The sequence below is a fragment of the Bos grunniens genome, chromosome 7 (genome assembly GCF_055505025.1).
Source record: "Bos grunniens cultivar Pamir isolate PY7600 chromosome 7, Bosgru_T2T1.0, whole genome shotgun sequence".
Lineage (NCBI taxonomy): Eukaryota > Metazoa > Chordata > Mammalia > Artiodactyla > Bovidae > Bos > Bos grunniens.
Genome location: NC_141171.1, coordinates 22,638,449 through 22,655,651, shown reverse-complemented (window position 1 = coordinate 22,655,651; position 17,203 = coordinate 22,638,449). Strand labels below are relative to the sequence as shown.

General features: G+C 37.2%; 1 protein-coding gene across 4 annotated transcripts in view; it reads right to left on the bottom strand.

The window, feature by feature from the left end:
* The window catches only part of MEIKIN (meiotic kinetochore factor), a 135,570-nt gene that overhangs the window by 60,764 nt on the left and 57,603 nt on the right, over positions 1-17,203 (bottom strand). For 2 of the 4 annotated variants that reach the window (XM_086410429.1, XM_086410431.1), the window contains 5 exons: positions 14,246-14,298; positions 11,541-11,593; positions 8,543-8,707; positions 7,395-7,475; positions 1,987-2,106 (listed from right to left, as the gene is read on the bottom strand). The exons of 1 other annotated variant lie outside the window; for it this stretch is intronic. In XM_086410429.1, coding sequence (XP_086266555.1) covers positions 1,987-2,106; positions 7,395-7,475; positions 8,543-8,707; positions 11,541-11,593; positions 14,246-14,298 — 472 coding nt within the window. The remainder of the gene's footprint in view (positions 1-1,986; positions 2,107-7,394; positions 7,476-8,542; positions 8,708-11,540; positions 11,594-14,245; positions 14,299-17,203) is intronic. One more of the 4 variants, XM_086410430.1, reaches the window with a different exon arrangement.

Below are 17,203 nucleotides of genomic sequence, written 5' to 3'. Positions count from 1 at the left end.
TGCAGTCCATGGGGTCACAAAGAGTCAGACACGACTGAGCAACTGAACTGAAACTGATTGATATACTCAACAATATGGCTGAATCTCAAAATAGCTATGCTGAGTGAAAGAAGTCAGACTAAAAAAGAAACAACTCTCTCTTTCTTGAAGGACTCCAAAATCCAATCTGTTATGACAGTAACTAGATAAGTAGTTGTTTGCGGGGCATGAAGAAAGAAATTGTAATATTATAGGAGGAAACTTCTGGTGATGAATATTTTCACTATCTTGATTGTGGTGGTGGTTTCAAAGATACTTATACACAGGAAAACTTTTTTTTTTTACTTTTATTAGAGTATAGTCACTTTATAATATTGTGTTAGTGTCTACTGTACAGCAAAGTGAATCAGATATATATATAGATATATTCCATTTTTTGGATTTTCTTCCCATTTAGGTCACCATACAGCATTGAGTAGAGTTCCCTGGGCTATACAGAAGGTTCTCATTAGTTATCTATTTTATACATGGCATCACTAATATATGTATGTCAATCCTAAATTCCCAATTCACCCCATTCCCCTCTTTTCCCCTTGGTATCCATAGGCTTGTTCTCTATGTCTGTGTCTCTATTTCTGCTTTGTAAATATGATTGTGTATATCAATACCAGGCTTTCCTGGTGGCTCAGGTGGTAAAGAAAACACATGCAATATAGGAGACCACCTGCAATACAGGGGACCCAGATTCAATCCCTGGGTTGGGAAGATCCCCTGGAGAAAGAAATGGCAACCCACTCCAGTATTCTTTCCCGGGAAATCCCATGAACAGAGGAATCTGGTGGGCTACCATCTATGGGTCACAAGAGTCAGATATGACTTAATGACTAAACCACCACCATACCAATGTCAACTTTTGGTGATGAGTATTTTCACTATCTTGATTGTGCTGATGGTTTCAAGGGTGCTCATATATGTAAGAAATTTAAATTGCACACTTTAAATATTTGTAGCTCATTGTATGTCAATTATATCATGGCTCAACAAAGAATCTTTTTTTTTTAAGTAACAGTTCCCAGTCTCAACAAGGCTCTCCGCAATGGGCTATAATTTTGGGTTTCCCTAGTTCTTCCATTCCCCTAAACTCCTATTTTAAACCCTTTTAAATATCCTTAAGCCTCTTATCCTATATTCTTTCTTTCTCTTCCTTTCTCTGGAAGATTATCCCTCGAGTTGCCTCTAGTCTCAGCCTTTCTCCACCCTGGGAGCCAAAATAAACTTTATACTAGAACATTCATATCTCCTGTTTACAAACTCTTACCAGCACCCCCTCCAGAAAAATCCAAATTCCTTAACAAGGATTATAAGACCATCTTTGATGTTGGCCTCTACTTATCTCTACAATCTCATCTCTAGCTTTTTCCTCACCATCTGCATCCCCATCTTCACCTTAGGGTCACACTGGGGTCTAGCTACAATAAACTACCACCCATTCCTAAGTTCTGCATTTTTATTTCTTTATCTCTCTGCCCTTTTCTTGTCTTATTCTTTCTCTCTCTTGTCTGCCCTCTCTCCCTTTTCTCTGTCTCTTTCTCTCTCTCCCCCCGCTTCTGTTCTCCTCTCTTTTTCCAGTCATCCTCTGTCTTTACTCCCATCCCCCCACCCCCCCTGCCATGGCTCTTAAGAGTTATGCATTTTATTAGTACTTCCATATATTCTTGCTAACACAACTAAGTTGATGTCAACAATTTCTATGTACAGACATACTGAGTTTTGGATCCAAGTAGGATAATACTATTTCATCTGGGTTTTTTATATTCCTAGGTCTTGATGATGCAAAGTGACAGCCTAATATCCTTTATTTGGAATGATATCTGATAGCTGACTCCACATGTAGATGATGTTAGCCTCAACTGAGTTACAGATCTCTTAAAGTATCTCATATACAAAGTATCCAATATAAAAGTAATTATTTCTTTTAGTAAGTGAAGGAAAATTTGAAACTACTACCTCATTTGAAGAACTGTCTTGCAAAGTTGACACAGGAACAATTTCATCTGAATTAACATAATTGCTGACATTTGGAAATAGTTCTTCAAAAGATGCTTTTTGCACTGAGGACAAATCAATCTATAAAAGAATACATTACTCTTGTAGAAGTACAATACTGCAAAACAATCATTTTTAAGTAACCAAAGAAAAGTTGAACTACTCTCTCAATTGAATGATTTTCTTGTGAGCTTGACATATGAATAATTTTATCTGAATTAATATAATTGCTGATATTTAGAAATACCTCTTCAAAAGATGCATGTTTAACTGGGAACAAATAAATCTATAAAGAATAGTACAAGGCTCTTTAGCTTTAAAATTATTTTTAAATAAGAATTTTCATTTGCTAAAGTATCATTTAATTTATACATATTAAGTGGTCCCATCACTTCATGGCAAATAGATGGGAAAACAGTGGAAATAGTAACAGACTTTATTTTGGGGGGCTCCAAAATCACTGCAGATGGTGATTGCAGCCATGAAATTAAAAGACGCTTACTCCTTGGAAGGAAATTTATGACCAACCTGCTGCTGCTAAGTTGCTTCAGTCGTGTCTGACTCCGTGTAGCCCCATAGATGGCAGCCCACCAGGCTCCCCCATCCCTGGGACTCTCCAGGCAAGAACACTGGAGTGGGTTGCCATTTCCTTCTCCAATGCATGAAAGTGAAAAGTGAAAGTGAAGTCGTTCAGTCCTGTCTGACTCTTAGCGACCCCATGGACTGTAGCCCACCAGGCTTCTCCATCCATGGGATTTTCCCGGCAAGAGTACTGGAGTGGGGTGCCATTGCCTTCTCTGATGACCAACCTAGACAGCATATTAAAAAGCAGAGACATTTGTCAACAAAGGTCCGTCTAGTCAAGGCTATGGTTTTTCCAGTAGTCATGTATGGATGTGAGAGTTGGACTATAAAGAGGGCTGAGAGCAGAAGAATTGATATTTTTGAACTGTGGTGTTGGAGAAGACTCTTGAGAGTCCCTTGGACTGCAAGGAGATCCAACCAGGCCATCTTAAGGGAAATTGGTCCTGGGTGTTCATCGGAAGGACTGATGTTGAAGCTGAAACTCCAGTATTTTTGCCACCTGATACAAAGAGCTGACTCATTTGAAAAGACTGATTTTGGGAGGGATTGGGGGCAGGAGGAGAAGGGGACAACAGAGGATGAGATGGTTAGATGGCATCACCGACTCAATGGGCATGAGTTTGGGTAAACTCTGGGAGTTGGTGATGGAAAGGGAGGCCTGGCATGCTACAGTTCATGGGGTCACAAAGAGTCGGACATGACTGAGTGACTGAACTGAAGTGCCCACTAAATGAAATTCACCTACCCAGCAACTACACCTCATGGACTAATTTCCCTGATCTTCCCTTAACTGTTAGCCTTCCCCAGTGTTCTGCCTTTGCCTTCTTTTTGCCTACCACTGTACACTAGAGATTTTTAAAATCTCTACCTTGTTCCAGAGCGCCATACCCATATCATTATCAGGTTTCTCAACTTGCCACATATTTCTACATCAAAATCAAAATATTTAAAGCCAAAGTCACGACCCATACTCCTTAGTTTTGGATTTCAAGAAGCTCTGTCATGTTGAGGCGCCAGATCTGACTACAGTAACCTGGCCTGAACCTAGGCTATACCACATGTATGTGTGCCCAGAATGAATTATCAACTGGCTGGGTGGGGACTGGGGGCATCTGCCCTTGCCCAGCTCCTCTTCCTCGTAGGGAGACAGAACAACTTCAGGCCTATCAATGTGTATTTTGAAACAGTGTTAAAAAGGTCACCTGAAAGTGAGACCCTAGAAAATGAAAATCCTTAGAAGCCCTGAGTCAACTGGCCTCCTTTCAGGGAAGCCAGCCAAGGAATGGCAACTTGGAATTGAGGGGAATCTAAATGACCCATTTGGTGGCAGCAAGCTATGGAATGAACCAAAGGGCAAATAGACTCATTCAATAAAAAAAAGAAAAAAAATGTAGACCTTAAAATGTCAAGCCACTAAGCGCTCTCAAAAGTATTTTTATTTATTAAAAGACACTAAATATTTACCTACAAAATGGGAGAAAACATTTGAAAATTATTTATCTGATAAGGGTCTAGTATCTGGAACATATAAATAACACTTACAACTCAACAATAAAAAGACTAATAGCCTAACTTTAAATGAAGAGGATCTGAGTAGACATTTCTCCAAAGAAGATATACATAAGGCCAATAAGCTCTACTGCAAAATCACAATGATATACTACTTCACATGGCCAAAAGATGGATGATGGTAAGTGTTGGTAAGAATACAGACAATCAAGACACTCATACTGCTGCTGGGAATGTAAAATTGTTCAACCACTTTGGAAAACAGCCTATCAATCCTCTAATTATTAACCACAGAGTCACCATATAACTCTGCAATTTTACGTCTAGCTATATGCTCAAGAGAAATGAAAACGCACATCCACACAAAAGTTGTATCTGAATGTTTGTAGCTCCTCATTATTAATAATAGCTCAAAGGCAGAAACAACTCAAGTGGTCATGAATACTATTATTAGGCCACAAAAAGGAAAGAAGTACTGGTATATACTAACCTTGAAAATATGCTAAACTAAAAGACGTTAGTCACAAAAGGCTACATATGATTTTATTCACGTAAATGTGAATAAATATCTAGGAAATCTATTGGGATAAAAAGTGGATTAGTGGTTGCTTGGGACCAGATAGTGGGATGGAGGAATAAAGTGATAATGGCAATGGTTAAAAGGAATGGGTTTTTTTGTGTGTGTGGTGATAAAAATGTTCTAAATTGACTGGGGTGATATACACCCAAGAAAACTGAAAACATATATCCACACACAGACTTGTCCATGAACACTCATAGCACTGCTATTCATTCAAATACCCATAAACTGATGAATTAGTAAATAAAATGTGGTATATCCTTAATATGAGACGTTATTCAGCCATAAATAAACAAAATACTGATAAATGCTGTAACATGGATAAATCTTAAAAATATTATGGTAAGTGAAAGCAGTTAGACACAAAAAGCCACATACTGTATGATACAATGTATATGGAACGGCCACAATAAGCAAACTTTAAAGAGATAGAAAGTAGATTAGTAACTTCCAGAAGCTGGAGGATGAGATAGGAGGAATGATAAGTGACTGCTAAGGGGGTGATGAAAAATGTTCTTTAATTAGATTGTAGTAGTGGTTGCACAAGCTTATGAGTACACTAAAAGTCACTGAATTCATACTTCAGCAAGGTGAATTTTTAAAAATGTGAATTATGGCTCAATTTTAAAAAGATGTTGGTATTTACAAAATAGTCAATTAATTAGTTTTGTAGGGGAAAAATCATTTTTAAACACATTTCTCATATATATATATATATATATATATATATATATATATTAACCCAAAAGATAAAACAAAAATGAATAAAAAAAGAAAGTCATTTTCTAGGAAAAATATTAATCTTTAGAATACTAGAAAGACTGTGAGCAGAGTGTTCACAGAATACCGTTTTCCCATCTTGCAAAAGTGATCTTTGGTTAACTCTCCAGCTCTGTTCCACTAAGAATCTGATAAAGGTAAAAATGTCAACTATATTACTAGGCAACACTGCTTAGGGTAAAAATGATATCTAATTTTGAGGAATTATACATACAATGTAAATTTAAAAAATGCTAGAAAACACACATTATGGGCTTCCCTGACTCTTGTAATTAGGCATGTCCCTTGTGGGGACCCTGGAAGCTACATCTAGGTGTTATTATAAAACATACTGAATCTCATCTCCTTGTATCTGAGCTCTCTCCAGACTGCTGTGCAAGCTACTATATGAGCTCCTGTGAGGACTGCTTGCACTGAAGAGGCACACCTGATCTTGCTCTACTTGCAAGCTGTATACCTGCTGTTCAGTTGAACCTCAGAAGAACCCTGGCTGGGTAAGAGGCAAATTATAGATTCTTAGAAGAAAATACAGGGAGAAAACTTCATGATATTGCATTTAATAATGACTTCTTCGATATGTCACAAAAGCACAGACAACAAAAACAAGAACAAAAGATAAACTGGACTACATGTCAATGTATGGCAAAACCACCACAATATTGTAAAGTAATTAGCCTCCAATTAAATTAAATAAATTAATTTAAAAATTAAATTTTAAAAAATTTAAAACTTTTGTGCATCAAAGGGTACTATCAACAGAATGAAAAGGTAACCCACAGAATGAGAGTAAATATTTGTAAACCATATATCTGATAAGGGGTTCATATCTAGAATATATAAAGAACTCTTACAACTCAACAACAAAAAAATTAACAACCTGATTTTAAAAATGAACAAAGGACTTGAACCGACATTTCTCAAAAGAAGATATAAAATGACCAATAAGCATGTGAAAAGATGCTCAGCATCATTAGCCATTAGAGAAATACAAATCGAAACCACAAGGAGATACCATCTTACACCTGTTATTTTAAAAACACACACACACACAGAAAATAATAAGTGTGAACAAGGATGTAGAGAAATTGGAACCCTTGTAAATTGGTGGGAATGTAAAATAGTGCAGCTGACATGGAAAAAAGTATGGTTGTTCCTCAAAAAGCTACAATGAGAGTTAACAAAGGATCAGCAATTTTGCTTTGAATAATATACCAAATGAATTCAAAACAGGGCCACAAAGAGATATTTGTATACCCATGTCCATAGCAACATTATTTACAATAGCCAAAAGATGGATGCAACCAAATGTCCAACAACAGAAGAATGGATAAACAAAATGTGGTACATTCATACAATGGAATATTATTCAGCCTTAAATAAGGACATAAGTCCTGACATATTCTTCAACATTGACGAACCGTGAAGACATTATGTTGAGTGAAATAAGTCAGTCACAAAAAAGACAAATACCATATGGTTCATTTATATGAAATGCCTAGAACAGTCAAATTCATAGAGACAAAAAGTAGAATGGTGGTTACAAGGAACTGGAGGAGGAAGGAATGGGCAATTCACTATTCAATGGGTATGAAATTTCAGTTTTACAAGATGAAAAATTTCTGAGTATGGATGATGGTTACAACAATGTGAATGTACTTGAACTGTACATTTAAAAATGATTACAAGGGTAAATTTTATGTTATGTATTTTTTCCACAGTAAAAAAATTTTTTAAAGAATAAAAAATTTCTTTCATGTATAACAGTATATAGAGTACTTCCAGTGAAAATATGTTTATGCAACAGAAAATACAGACATTACTATGTGCAATATTCCCCTAGTCTAGGAGAAATAGAAAAAGAGAACAGAGAGCCAGAAAACAGATACTACAAGTGCTAAATGATAATAACACTTACCACTAAACCAGGTGTTTGCGAAGATGGAGTACTTGTTAACAGGCCTCTGCTTTTCTTATCAGAAGTACTGGAATGTGCGTTCTATCAGTATTTTGTGAAACAGAGAATTGAACAGCAGAAAGAAATAATACAGTAAACACAAAATTTTATAATTTTATACTAGATCATAATGTGTCACAGTAATAGCATTTTAATCTACTAACTCAATTTTAAACCACTAGACAGGTAATTAAAGAACTGTTTGACTTGAGCTGGGTTAAACAACTTCAAAAAAACTCCAAGTGGTACAAATGATAAACCTCTTTGAATAGGTGTCAGTATATGCTGAGAAGCCTGGAACCCAAACTCATAAAATTTGAACATCATAGGGAAGTTGTGTTAGGTTTCTTTTTTTCTTTCATCTTTTCTTCCTTTCACTCTTCTGGCTTAGAAATCTCTTAAACTAGTTGTTCAAGACATAATTTAGAATATTTATTAGGAAACTTTTATCAAAAAATTTATAGGTACATTTACCTAGCACACTAAATCTGTTAGCTCTCTAATTTGTTAGCTATATAATCTTTCAATATGTTCATCTGAACAACAGGGATTATTCTACCCTAGGAACTGTCATGCAAATGTTACATATGATACATGCTGCTCCACTGAAGGAGCACGGTTACCTGATAGCTCCCAGCTGCAACAGCTTTAGAATCTGCTTCAGCTTTTAGGTTGAAGCCATTACCTTCTTGGGCAAGCCTCAGCCAACATTTGAACATAGCAGCCCAATGTAAGATTCCTGTAATGGACAATCTATGCTCCAGACCTCCCCACTGGGAGAGCTTTTGTCAGCTCTGCATTGAAGACTAAGGCTATTTCACCCCAATCTTCCTTCCTCCCTGCTCTTCTTTCTCCAATATTACCCCCTCCAATATGGCACTTGAACTCTTAATTCTGCTGAATAATCTTTCCCAGTGGTCTCAAGCAAACCAATTGTCAACTGTCAGTCCATTTAAAACATATCTGCCTGTATATAGCTGTAAGTATATAGATTCTCTGCAATTTTTCCTAGCTTTGCTAAGAAGTTATGTACATCTAAATCTTTCTAATAAGTACATTTTCATTTTACAATCTTTTCAAGAACCAGCTAATAAAAGAACAGTGCTTACCAATGCAGGTTTGAGAGGCTGAGGCAGCAGAACTTTAGCAACTGATTTACCTGCACTGCTTTCTACAACAGACCTCTGGTGAGATGATGGAACCTTGATTTTTAGATGACGAGAGTTTAACGTTGTTTGAAAATTTGTATCTCTAGGTTTAGGATCTTTTTCAGGCTGAAACAAATTCAGAATCCTAAGACACATTTCACAGTGCTTTAAAAACATTTGTATCACTTCTCAGATGTCCTGTTTTTATTGTTATATGGATGTGTGTTATAATTAAAATGGGATATGTATTTCTATCTATAATTCTCTAACTTCAAAGTTTACAGATAAAACTTTCTTAAAATAGGTAAAGCATTCTTCATTTCTGCTATAGTATTTTTGATCTCAAGCATTCCTTTTCTGATTATTCTTAGAATTTCCATCTCTCTGCTTATATTGCATGTTGTCTACTTTTTCCTGTAACTGCCTTAGCATATTAATTACAATTATTTTATATTTCTGGTTTGAAATATAATTCAAATTGGTTATAATTCTAACAGTACTGTAATATCTGACTCTGGTTCCAATGCTTATTCAGTCTCTTTAAACAGTAATTTCTGGCCTTTAGTATGGCTTGCAATTTTTGCTAAAAGGTAGACATGTTGTACTGGGTAATAACAACTGCGGTGAATAGTCTTTCATAATGCACTGATAAATTGTGGGGGGAGAGGGGAAGCCTTCTACAATTCTATGATTAAGTCAGTATTTTATTGAGCCTATGCCCCTGGACTGTGAACATCACCAGTCCTTCTTAGTTCCCCTCCCTGCAAATTGAGGCAGGATGGCTAGAAAGGACCATCCTGTAGTAGTTGGGTACTTCCATTCCCCGATGTGGAAGGCTAGAGGGAGCTAGAACTGGGTAATTTCCTTTCTCCACTGGAAGGGCAGAGCTGGCTGGAATCAGGTATTTCCCTTCCCCAGGTAGGTTACTGCTGCTAAGCTGCTTCAGTCATGTCCGACTCTGTGTGACCCCATGAGACGGCAGCCCACCAGGCTCCCCCGTCCCTGGGATTCTCCAGGCAAGAACACTGGAGTGGGTTGTCATTTCCTTCTCCAATGCATGAAAGTGAAAAGTGAAAGTGAAGTCGCTCAGTCATGTCCAACTCTTAGCGACCCCATGGACTGCAGCCCCCCAGGCTCCTGCATCCATGGGATTTTCCAGACAAGAGTACTGGAGTGGGTTGCCCTTGCCTTCTAAAACCCCAGCAAGTTAGGATCTTAAACACCTTCTCTTGAGAGCAGGCTTTGTTAAGAAAAACAGAATATTTCAAAATGGTTGAGGTATTTCAAAATGGTTTCTTTTCCCTTCCCACTACCAGAACCATGAGGGTATTCTTCACTGATACTCATTATGAGGATCTGGTACAGTTTCTGCAGGTAAAACTCACAGAAGTGTGGAGGTTCCTGTGATGAATGGGTTCCTCTTGAGTTGTCCACAATGAGCCTCAGAAATTCATCAACGACATTTTTGGTTTTCCCACCCCAGCACTGGTTCTCAGGGAGGTTTCTGTTCATGTGTTTCTGCTCTGGTAAGTCAATATTCTCTGTATCCACCTGTCTGTCTTTCCATGATCTGGTGTAGCAGTTTACCATGCGACCTTACTTCTTTGACAGATCTATAAAGCGTTGCTGATTTTTCAGTTTGTTCAGGTTTCTACTTGCTAGGACAGAGCAATGATTTCTAAATTCCTTTCGTGTTAGATCAGAAACTGGAAGTCCTCCAATTTTCCAAAATTCTTTATAACACGACCTGCAAGCAGCGTTCGGCAAAACTGGCCACTCTCCCTTTTAGGAGCAAAAGTCCTCCTCCCTTATCTTCTACGAAACCATACACTGTTTATTTTCCCCTCCTCTCTGTCCACTCTTTCTTTTCCATCTGGCTGTAGAATTTTCCAAGAATTGATCCTGGATACCTTTCTCTTCCTTACTCTCTAGATACTCTTTCCCAAGTGATTTCATCCAATACTATACATTCTAAAATATCTGTAATATTGTACACTCCTCTTTTATTTTTCTGACCTGCAAACTTGCAGCCAGTGGTGCTTCCAACATTTTCATCTTCATGTGCATTCAGACCTCATGCTTCTCCTATCACATTATATAGCCCCTTTATCCATCAAAACTGCTTAAGACACAAACCTAGAAGTCTTTCTTGACACCACTCACTCTTTCTGCCTCTATATCCAATCCATGAACTCTACAGGCAAAATATCTTGAATCCATGCACATTTTTTCATATGTCCTACAAAACATCCTAGTTAAAGCTACCACAATCTCCCACCAAAAATCTTTGTAATGAATCTTCTTGCTGACAGTCTTGCCCTCTTTCAATCTGCTCCCCAGTTATACAATGACAGTATGGTAGAGTGAAAAAAGTATAGGCTTCAGATCAAGGAAGACTTGCCATAAATTCCTCAAGCATATTGGTTAACACTTAAACCTCATTTTCCTCAGCTATAAAATAGCTAAAATATAAATGAAAACCTTACATAACAGGAATGCTATAAAAACATATAATTAACAAAAAATGCTTAGAATAATGCTTACATTGAGTAGCCACTCCAATAGTAGCTACTGCTATATACAAAGTCAAGTTCGAATTCCTCCCCGAAGACCACTAGATTCCAGGCCTAATGTACTGATTTATAATTCCTTAACATAGAACATTGTTACTATGTTTTGACTACAAAGCAAATGTATTATTGTCACTTTAAATTACTAACAGATATCCAATTATCCAAAAAGAAATTGGAAAAATTGTACATTTTAATCCTCTTTCATTAAATTTATAGAGTATATATGCATGCAACAATAATGTAATATGATAAACTCTAAAAATGTTTTCAATTATTGGTTTAAATAGCTGAAAAATAATTCATATAAAGTATTGTCTAAAAGAAAAAAGTATTTTCTATATTAAGAAAATTTATGGTTTATAAGGTTATTCTGCTTCAATACTTACTTTTTCTTTTTTTTCCCCAGGGGTCGAAGAGTAATTTTTCTCAGCAAGTAAAACTCCACAAGATGCATTATCAATAACAAAAATATACATTAGTGTTAATTATTTAACCTGTTGTTACATCTAAAGTACAGAAAATAGAACTCAAATTTGAAAAAAAAATTGATTTTAATGACTGATTTTGTAATAGTTTTAGAACAACCTAACTTGAACAATCTGACAGGAGAAAGAATTCTTTAAAATATCTTTACCTCAAAACCTCCAGGTTTCACAGGAATAAATAAACTCTATATAAAAGATTTATCTTTCAATTTAGTAGAAAAAGTTGAATGTAACTTGAATTCTTAATTATCCTTCCACTTCCATTCTCTCTCTACTATAACTTTTTTACTAGCATTTAAAACATACTCATACTCAGGCTTCTTTCAGAGAAGGCAATGGCACCCCACTCCAGTACCCTTGCCTGGAAAATCCCATGGGTGGAGGAGCCTGGTGGGCTGCAGTCCATGGGGTCACTGAGCGTTGGACACAACTGAGTGACATCCCTTTTACTTTTCACTTTCACGCATTGGAGAAGGAAATGGCAACCCACTCCAGTATTCTTGCCTGGAGAATCCCAGGGACAAGGGAGCCTGGTGGGCTGCCGTCTATGGGGTTGCACAGAGTCGGACATGACTGAAGTGACTTAGCAGCAGCAGCAGCAGCAGGCTTCTTTATTTTAAAAAATTTTATTTTTTAGTTGAAGGATATGCAGATGCAGATATGCAGATGACACCACCCTTATGGCAGAAAGGGAAGAAAAACTAAAGAGCCTCTTGATGAAAGTGAAAGAGGAGAGTGAAAAAGTTGGCTTAAAGCTCAACATTCAGAAAACTAAGATCATGGCATCCGGTCCCATCACTTCATGGCATATAGATGGGGAAATAGTGGAAACAGTGGCTGACTTTATTTTTCTGGGCTCCAAAATCACTGCAGATGGTGATTGCAGCGATGAAATTAAAAGACGCTTACTACTTGGGAGGAAAGTTATGACCAACCTAGATAGCATATTCGGAGAAGGCAATGGCACCCTACTCCAGTACTCTTGCCTGGAAAATCCCATGGATGGAGGAGCCTGGTAGGCTGCATTCCATGGGGTCACAAAGAGTCAGACACGACTGAGCGACTTCACTTTCACTTTTCACTTTCATGCATTGGAGAAGGCAATGGCAACCCACTCCAGTGTTTTTGCCTGGAGAATCCCAGGGACGGGGAAGCCTGGTGAGCTGCCGTCTATGGGGTCGCGCAGAGTTGGACACGACTGAAGCGACTTAGCAGCAGCAGCAGCAGACAGCATACTAAAAAGCAGAGACATTACTTTGCCAACAAAGGTCCGTCTAGTCAAGGCTATGGTTTTTCCAGTGGTCATGTATGGATATGAGAGTCGGACTATAAACAAAGCTGAGCGCCAAAGAATTGATGCTTTTGAACTGTGGTGTTGGAGAAGACTCTTGAGAGTCCCTTGGACTGCAAGGAGATCCAACCAGTCCATTCTGAAGGAGATCAGCCCTGGGATTTCTTTGGAAGGAATGATGCTGAAGCTGAAACTCCAGTACTTTGGCCACCTTATGCAAAGAGTTGACTCATTGGAAAAGACTCTGATGCTGGGAGGGATTGGGGGCATGAGGAGAAGGGGACGACAGAGGATGAGATGGCTGGATGGCATCACTGACTCGATGGACGTGAGTCTGAGTGAACTCTGGGAGATGGTGATGGACAGGGAGGCCTGGCGTGCTGCGATTCATGGGGTTGCAAAGAGTCGGACATGACTGAGAGATTGAACTGAACTGAACTGAACCTTTCTTCTCCTGTTCACAAGCTCCTTAATCTTTGATCTATAAAACAAATCTTTCTTCTAATGCTCATCCTCCAGGGTAGTAGTTTCTACTCTTTTCAAGGACGTGTGCTTTTACAAGTTTAGTTTTTATGACCAGATTCATTTCCCTTAGGATGGAAACCACCTTAATCATTTTTATAACCATAACTTCTTAATACCTAGCATTTTCTAAATGCTCATTACATAACTGCTTAAAGTAAAGATAACACCAAAAATTATTTTTTTTTCCAGCTCATACAGACTTTTATATGCATCAGGAACAAAGCAAGCAATTCTTTAAATTTATCCCTAAACAAATGCTCTAAAACTTACTGCAGGAAATAAAGAAAATAGAAATCTGAAATGAAGCAGATGTTAATAAGGTTGTAAATGTCTTGCTAAGTTTATTCTAATAATAAACTGCATAATAAAGGGCCAAAAAATGCAAGGCATTTTGTTGTTTCTTTTATTTTTCAATCATCACACATAACTTCAATGTATCTGTTAACTGATTACCTTCTTCTCCTATAATTGAAATTTACAAGGACAGGAAAAATATATCACTCCCTGTTGGTATATATCAGTAATGCCTAGTATAGAATACTCAGTAGATGTTTATTAAATGAATTAATGATAGGTACTGTGGGGATAGTTAAGACCTAGCCTCACACATCTTCATTTCTTAAATACAACCACACACTAAAAAGCACTCAATTTCCTGGGCTACCAGTTTTCTTAACATATACCATACTGTGACAAAAATAAAGAAATAGAGGATTATAAAAATGATTAGTTACATTATTAATTACATGATTCTGAATATGAATCTGGTTCAAATTTCATTATTAATTACCTGATTCTGCCTTTAGTTCTGAAGAAATATTTTGGTCTGCTAACATCGTCATGCTAGAATAAGAACAAATTAATGGAATTCTTTTACTCTTTCAGTACCTTTTGAGAATCATCAAATAATACTTAATATACTTAATACTTAAAATAAGGACATTCCTATGCAATCAATTATCCTGTAGAAAAAATGTTAATATTAGAAATGTTAATGTTAGAAAAATGTTAATATATCTATATGAACTAATAGTTTTTTGAAAAGGCAATATGTGCATCCATCAGTGTGAGACAACAGGTACAAAGCATAGTATTTATTTTTTAAAATTAATTAATTTAATTGGAGGCTAATTACTTTACAATATTGTAGTGGCTTTTGCCATATATCAACACAAATCAGCCACGGGTATACACGTGTGCCCCCCATCCTGAACTCCCCTTCCACTCCCCTCCCCATCCCATCCCTCAGGGTTGTCCCAGTGCACTGGCCCTGAGCACCCTGTCTCATGCATCGAACCTGGACTGGCGATCTGTTTCACATATGGTAATATACATGTTTCAAAGCTATTCTTTCAAATCATCCCACCTTCACCTTCTTCCACAGAGTCCAAAAGTCTGTTCTTTATCTCGTGTCTCTTTTGCTATCTTGCATATAGGGTCATCGTTATCATCTTTTTAAATTCCATATATATGCGTTAATGTACTCTATTGGTGTTTTTCTTTTTGACTTACTTAACTCTGTATAATAGGCTCCAGTTTCATCTACCTCATTAGAACTGATTCAAATGAATTCTTTTTTAATGGCTGAGTAATATTCCATTCTGTATATGTACCACAGTTTTCTTATCCATTCGTCTGCTGATGGACATCTAGTTTGTTTCCATGTCCTGGCTATTGTAAACAGTGCTGTGATGAACATTGGGGTACATGTGTCTCTTTCAATTCTGGTTTCCTTGGTGTGTATGCCCAGCAGTAGGATTGCTTGGGTCGTATGGCAGTTCTATTTCCAGTTTTTTAAGGAATCTCCACACTGTTTTCTATAGTGGCTGTACTAGTTTGCATTCCCACCAACAGTGTAAGAGGGTTCCCTTTTCTCCACACCCTCTCCAGCATTTAGAATCAGACAGATCTCGATTTAAAGCTCAGGTCTGCTACTTACATTTGAGTGGCCTTGGGAAAGTTACTTAACCTGTTTTGAGTCATGATCATCTCATTTATGCAAAAAGAATAGCAGTCTTGCCTTCTAGCATTCTTCTGGTAAGGATCTCATGTAACATGAGAGATAATACTTTAAAAAATTAATATTCTTTTTCTATTTTATACTTTCGTAAATGAGACTGCCCCCAATCAAATGTGTGAAAGAGGATTAGTTATTATAAGAACACAAAAAGACCAAAGCTCAGCCTTTGATCACCAAAGTGGGGTTTCTGAGTCCCCAGTGGACTTGAAAACTAAATGTGAAAAGATTATTTTTAAATTCCTATTACTGCTTTAATGAAAAGTTGAACTCAGTAAGCAAAAAGAATTTTACTCCTTCATATTTCCCATTTAAATTCATCCTGTCAAAAAGACAAATTTAAAACTATAATGCAATTCATGGAGTCACAAAAGGCTGGACACGACTGAGCAACTGAACTGAACTGAAAACTATAATTCAAAGATGCATATACCCCTGTGTTCATAGCAGCAGTATTCACAATAACCAAGACACAGAAACAACCTAAATGTCCATCAACAGCTGAACGGATAGAGAAGATGTGGTGCATGTATACAGTGGAGTATATATATAAAACACTACTCAACCATAAAAAAGGATAAAGTAATGCCATTTGCAGCAACAGGAACACAACCAGAGATTACCATACAACTTATATATGGAATCTAAAATATGACACAAACGAACCTATCTATTAAATAGCGGAATCAGAGACATAGAGAACAGACTGGTGATTGCCAAGCAGGAAGGAGTTACAGGAGGGATAGAGTGGGAGGTAGAGGTTAGCAGATGTACGCTTTTATATATGGAATGAATAAACAACTGCATAGAGAATATACTGTATAGAATAGAGAACTATTAATGTATTCAATATCCTATGACAAACCATAAAGGAAAATAATGCTTAAAAAAGAATATGTATGTATAACCCAATAACTTTGTTGCACAGCAGAAATTAACACATTGTAAGTCAACTATACTTCAATTATAAAAATAGAAAAAAAAGAAACAAATACAACACAATACAACTACAATATACAAATACAATAAATTCATCCTGTCAAAAATAGTACTTTTTTGCCCCCAAATGAAATTTCATGTGTATTCTACTGTTTTTGTGGTAGGTACTCTCTGGTAATAAACACACACTTTTAGGTAATAAAAACTCCACTATTAGTCTTCTTCAAAACTAGAGGCACTGAAACAGTCTGAAAATAAAAACCCAGCCTTTTAGCACAAGTAGCTTGAGAAGCACTGCACTATTATGCTGATGCCTGCTGAAGAGAGGGTGTCTTACCCATGCCCACACAGAGAACTTCCTCTCACTGCCTACCTACCGTTCAGCCTGTCTACTCGTATTAACAGCATAAAACATTCCTCATTACTTTTGCCTCTTTAACCTGCTGGATGTCTTCAGAATATGTCACAAGAAAACCTGGATTCTGCTCTATCACCATCTAGTGGCTAAAAGCGGACAATGTCAACTTCTACAGGCTTCTCAGGAAGATTGCTCAGGGAAACTGTTCTGGATTTCCAGAACTGCACTGGGGTAACAAGCAGAAGCTCCTGTGCCAGGTTTGTGATAACTGTAAATCACAGAACTTGGCTGCAAAGCAAAGACAAATGAGCACATCCTTACCTGAGACTTAAGTATTAAAGCAAGATTAACAGTTTCAATGTTTCCCTGGTGGCTCAGATGGTAAAGGATCTGCCAGCAATGCAGGAGACTGAGGTTCAGTCCCTGGGTTGGGA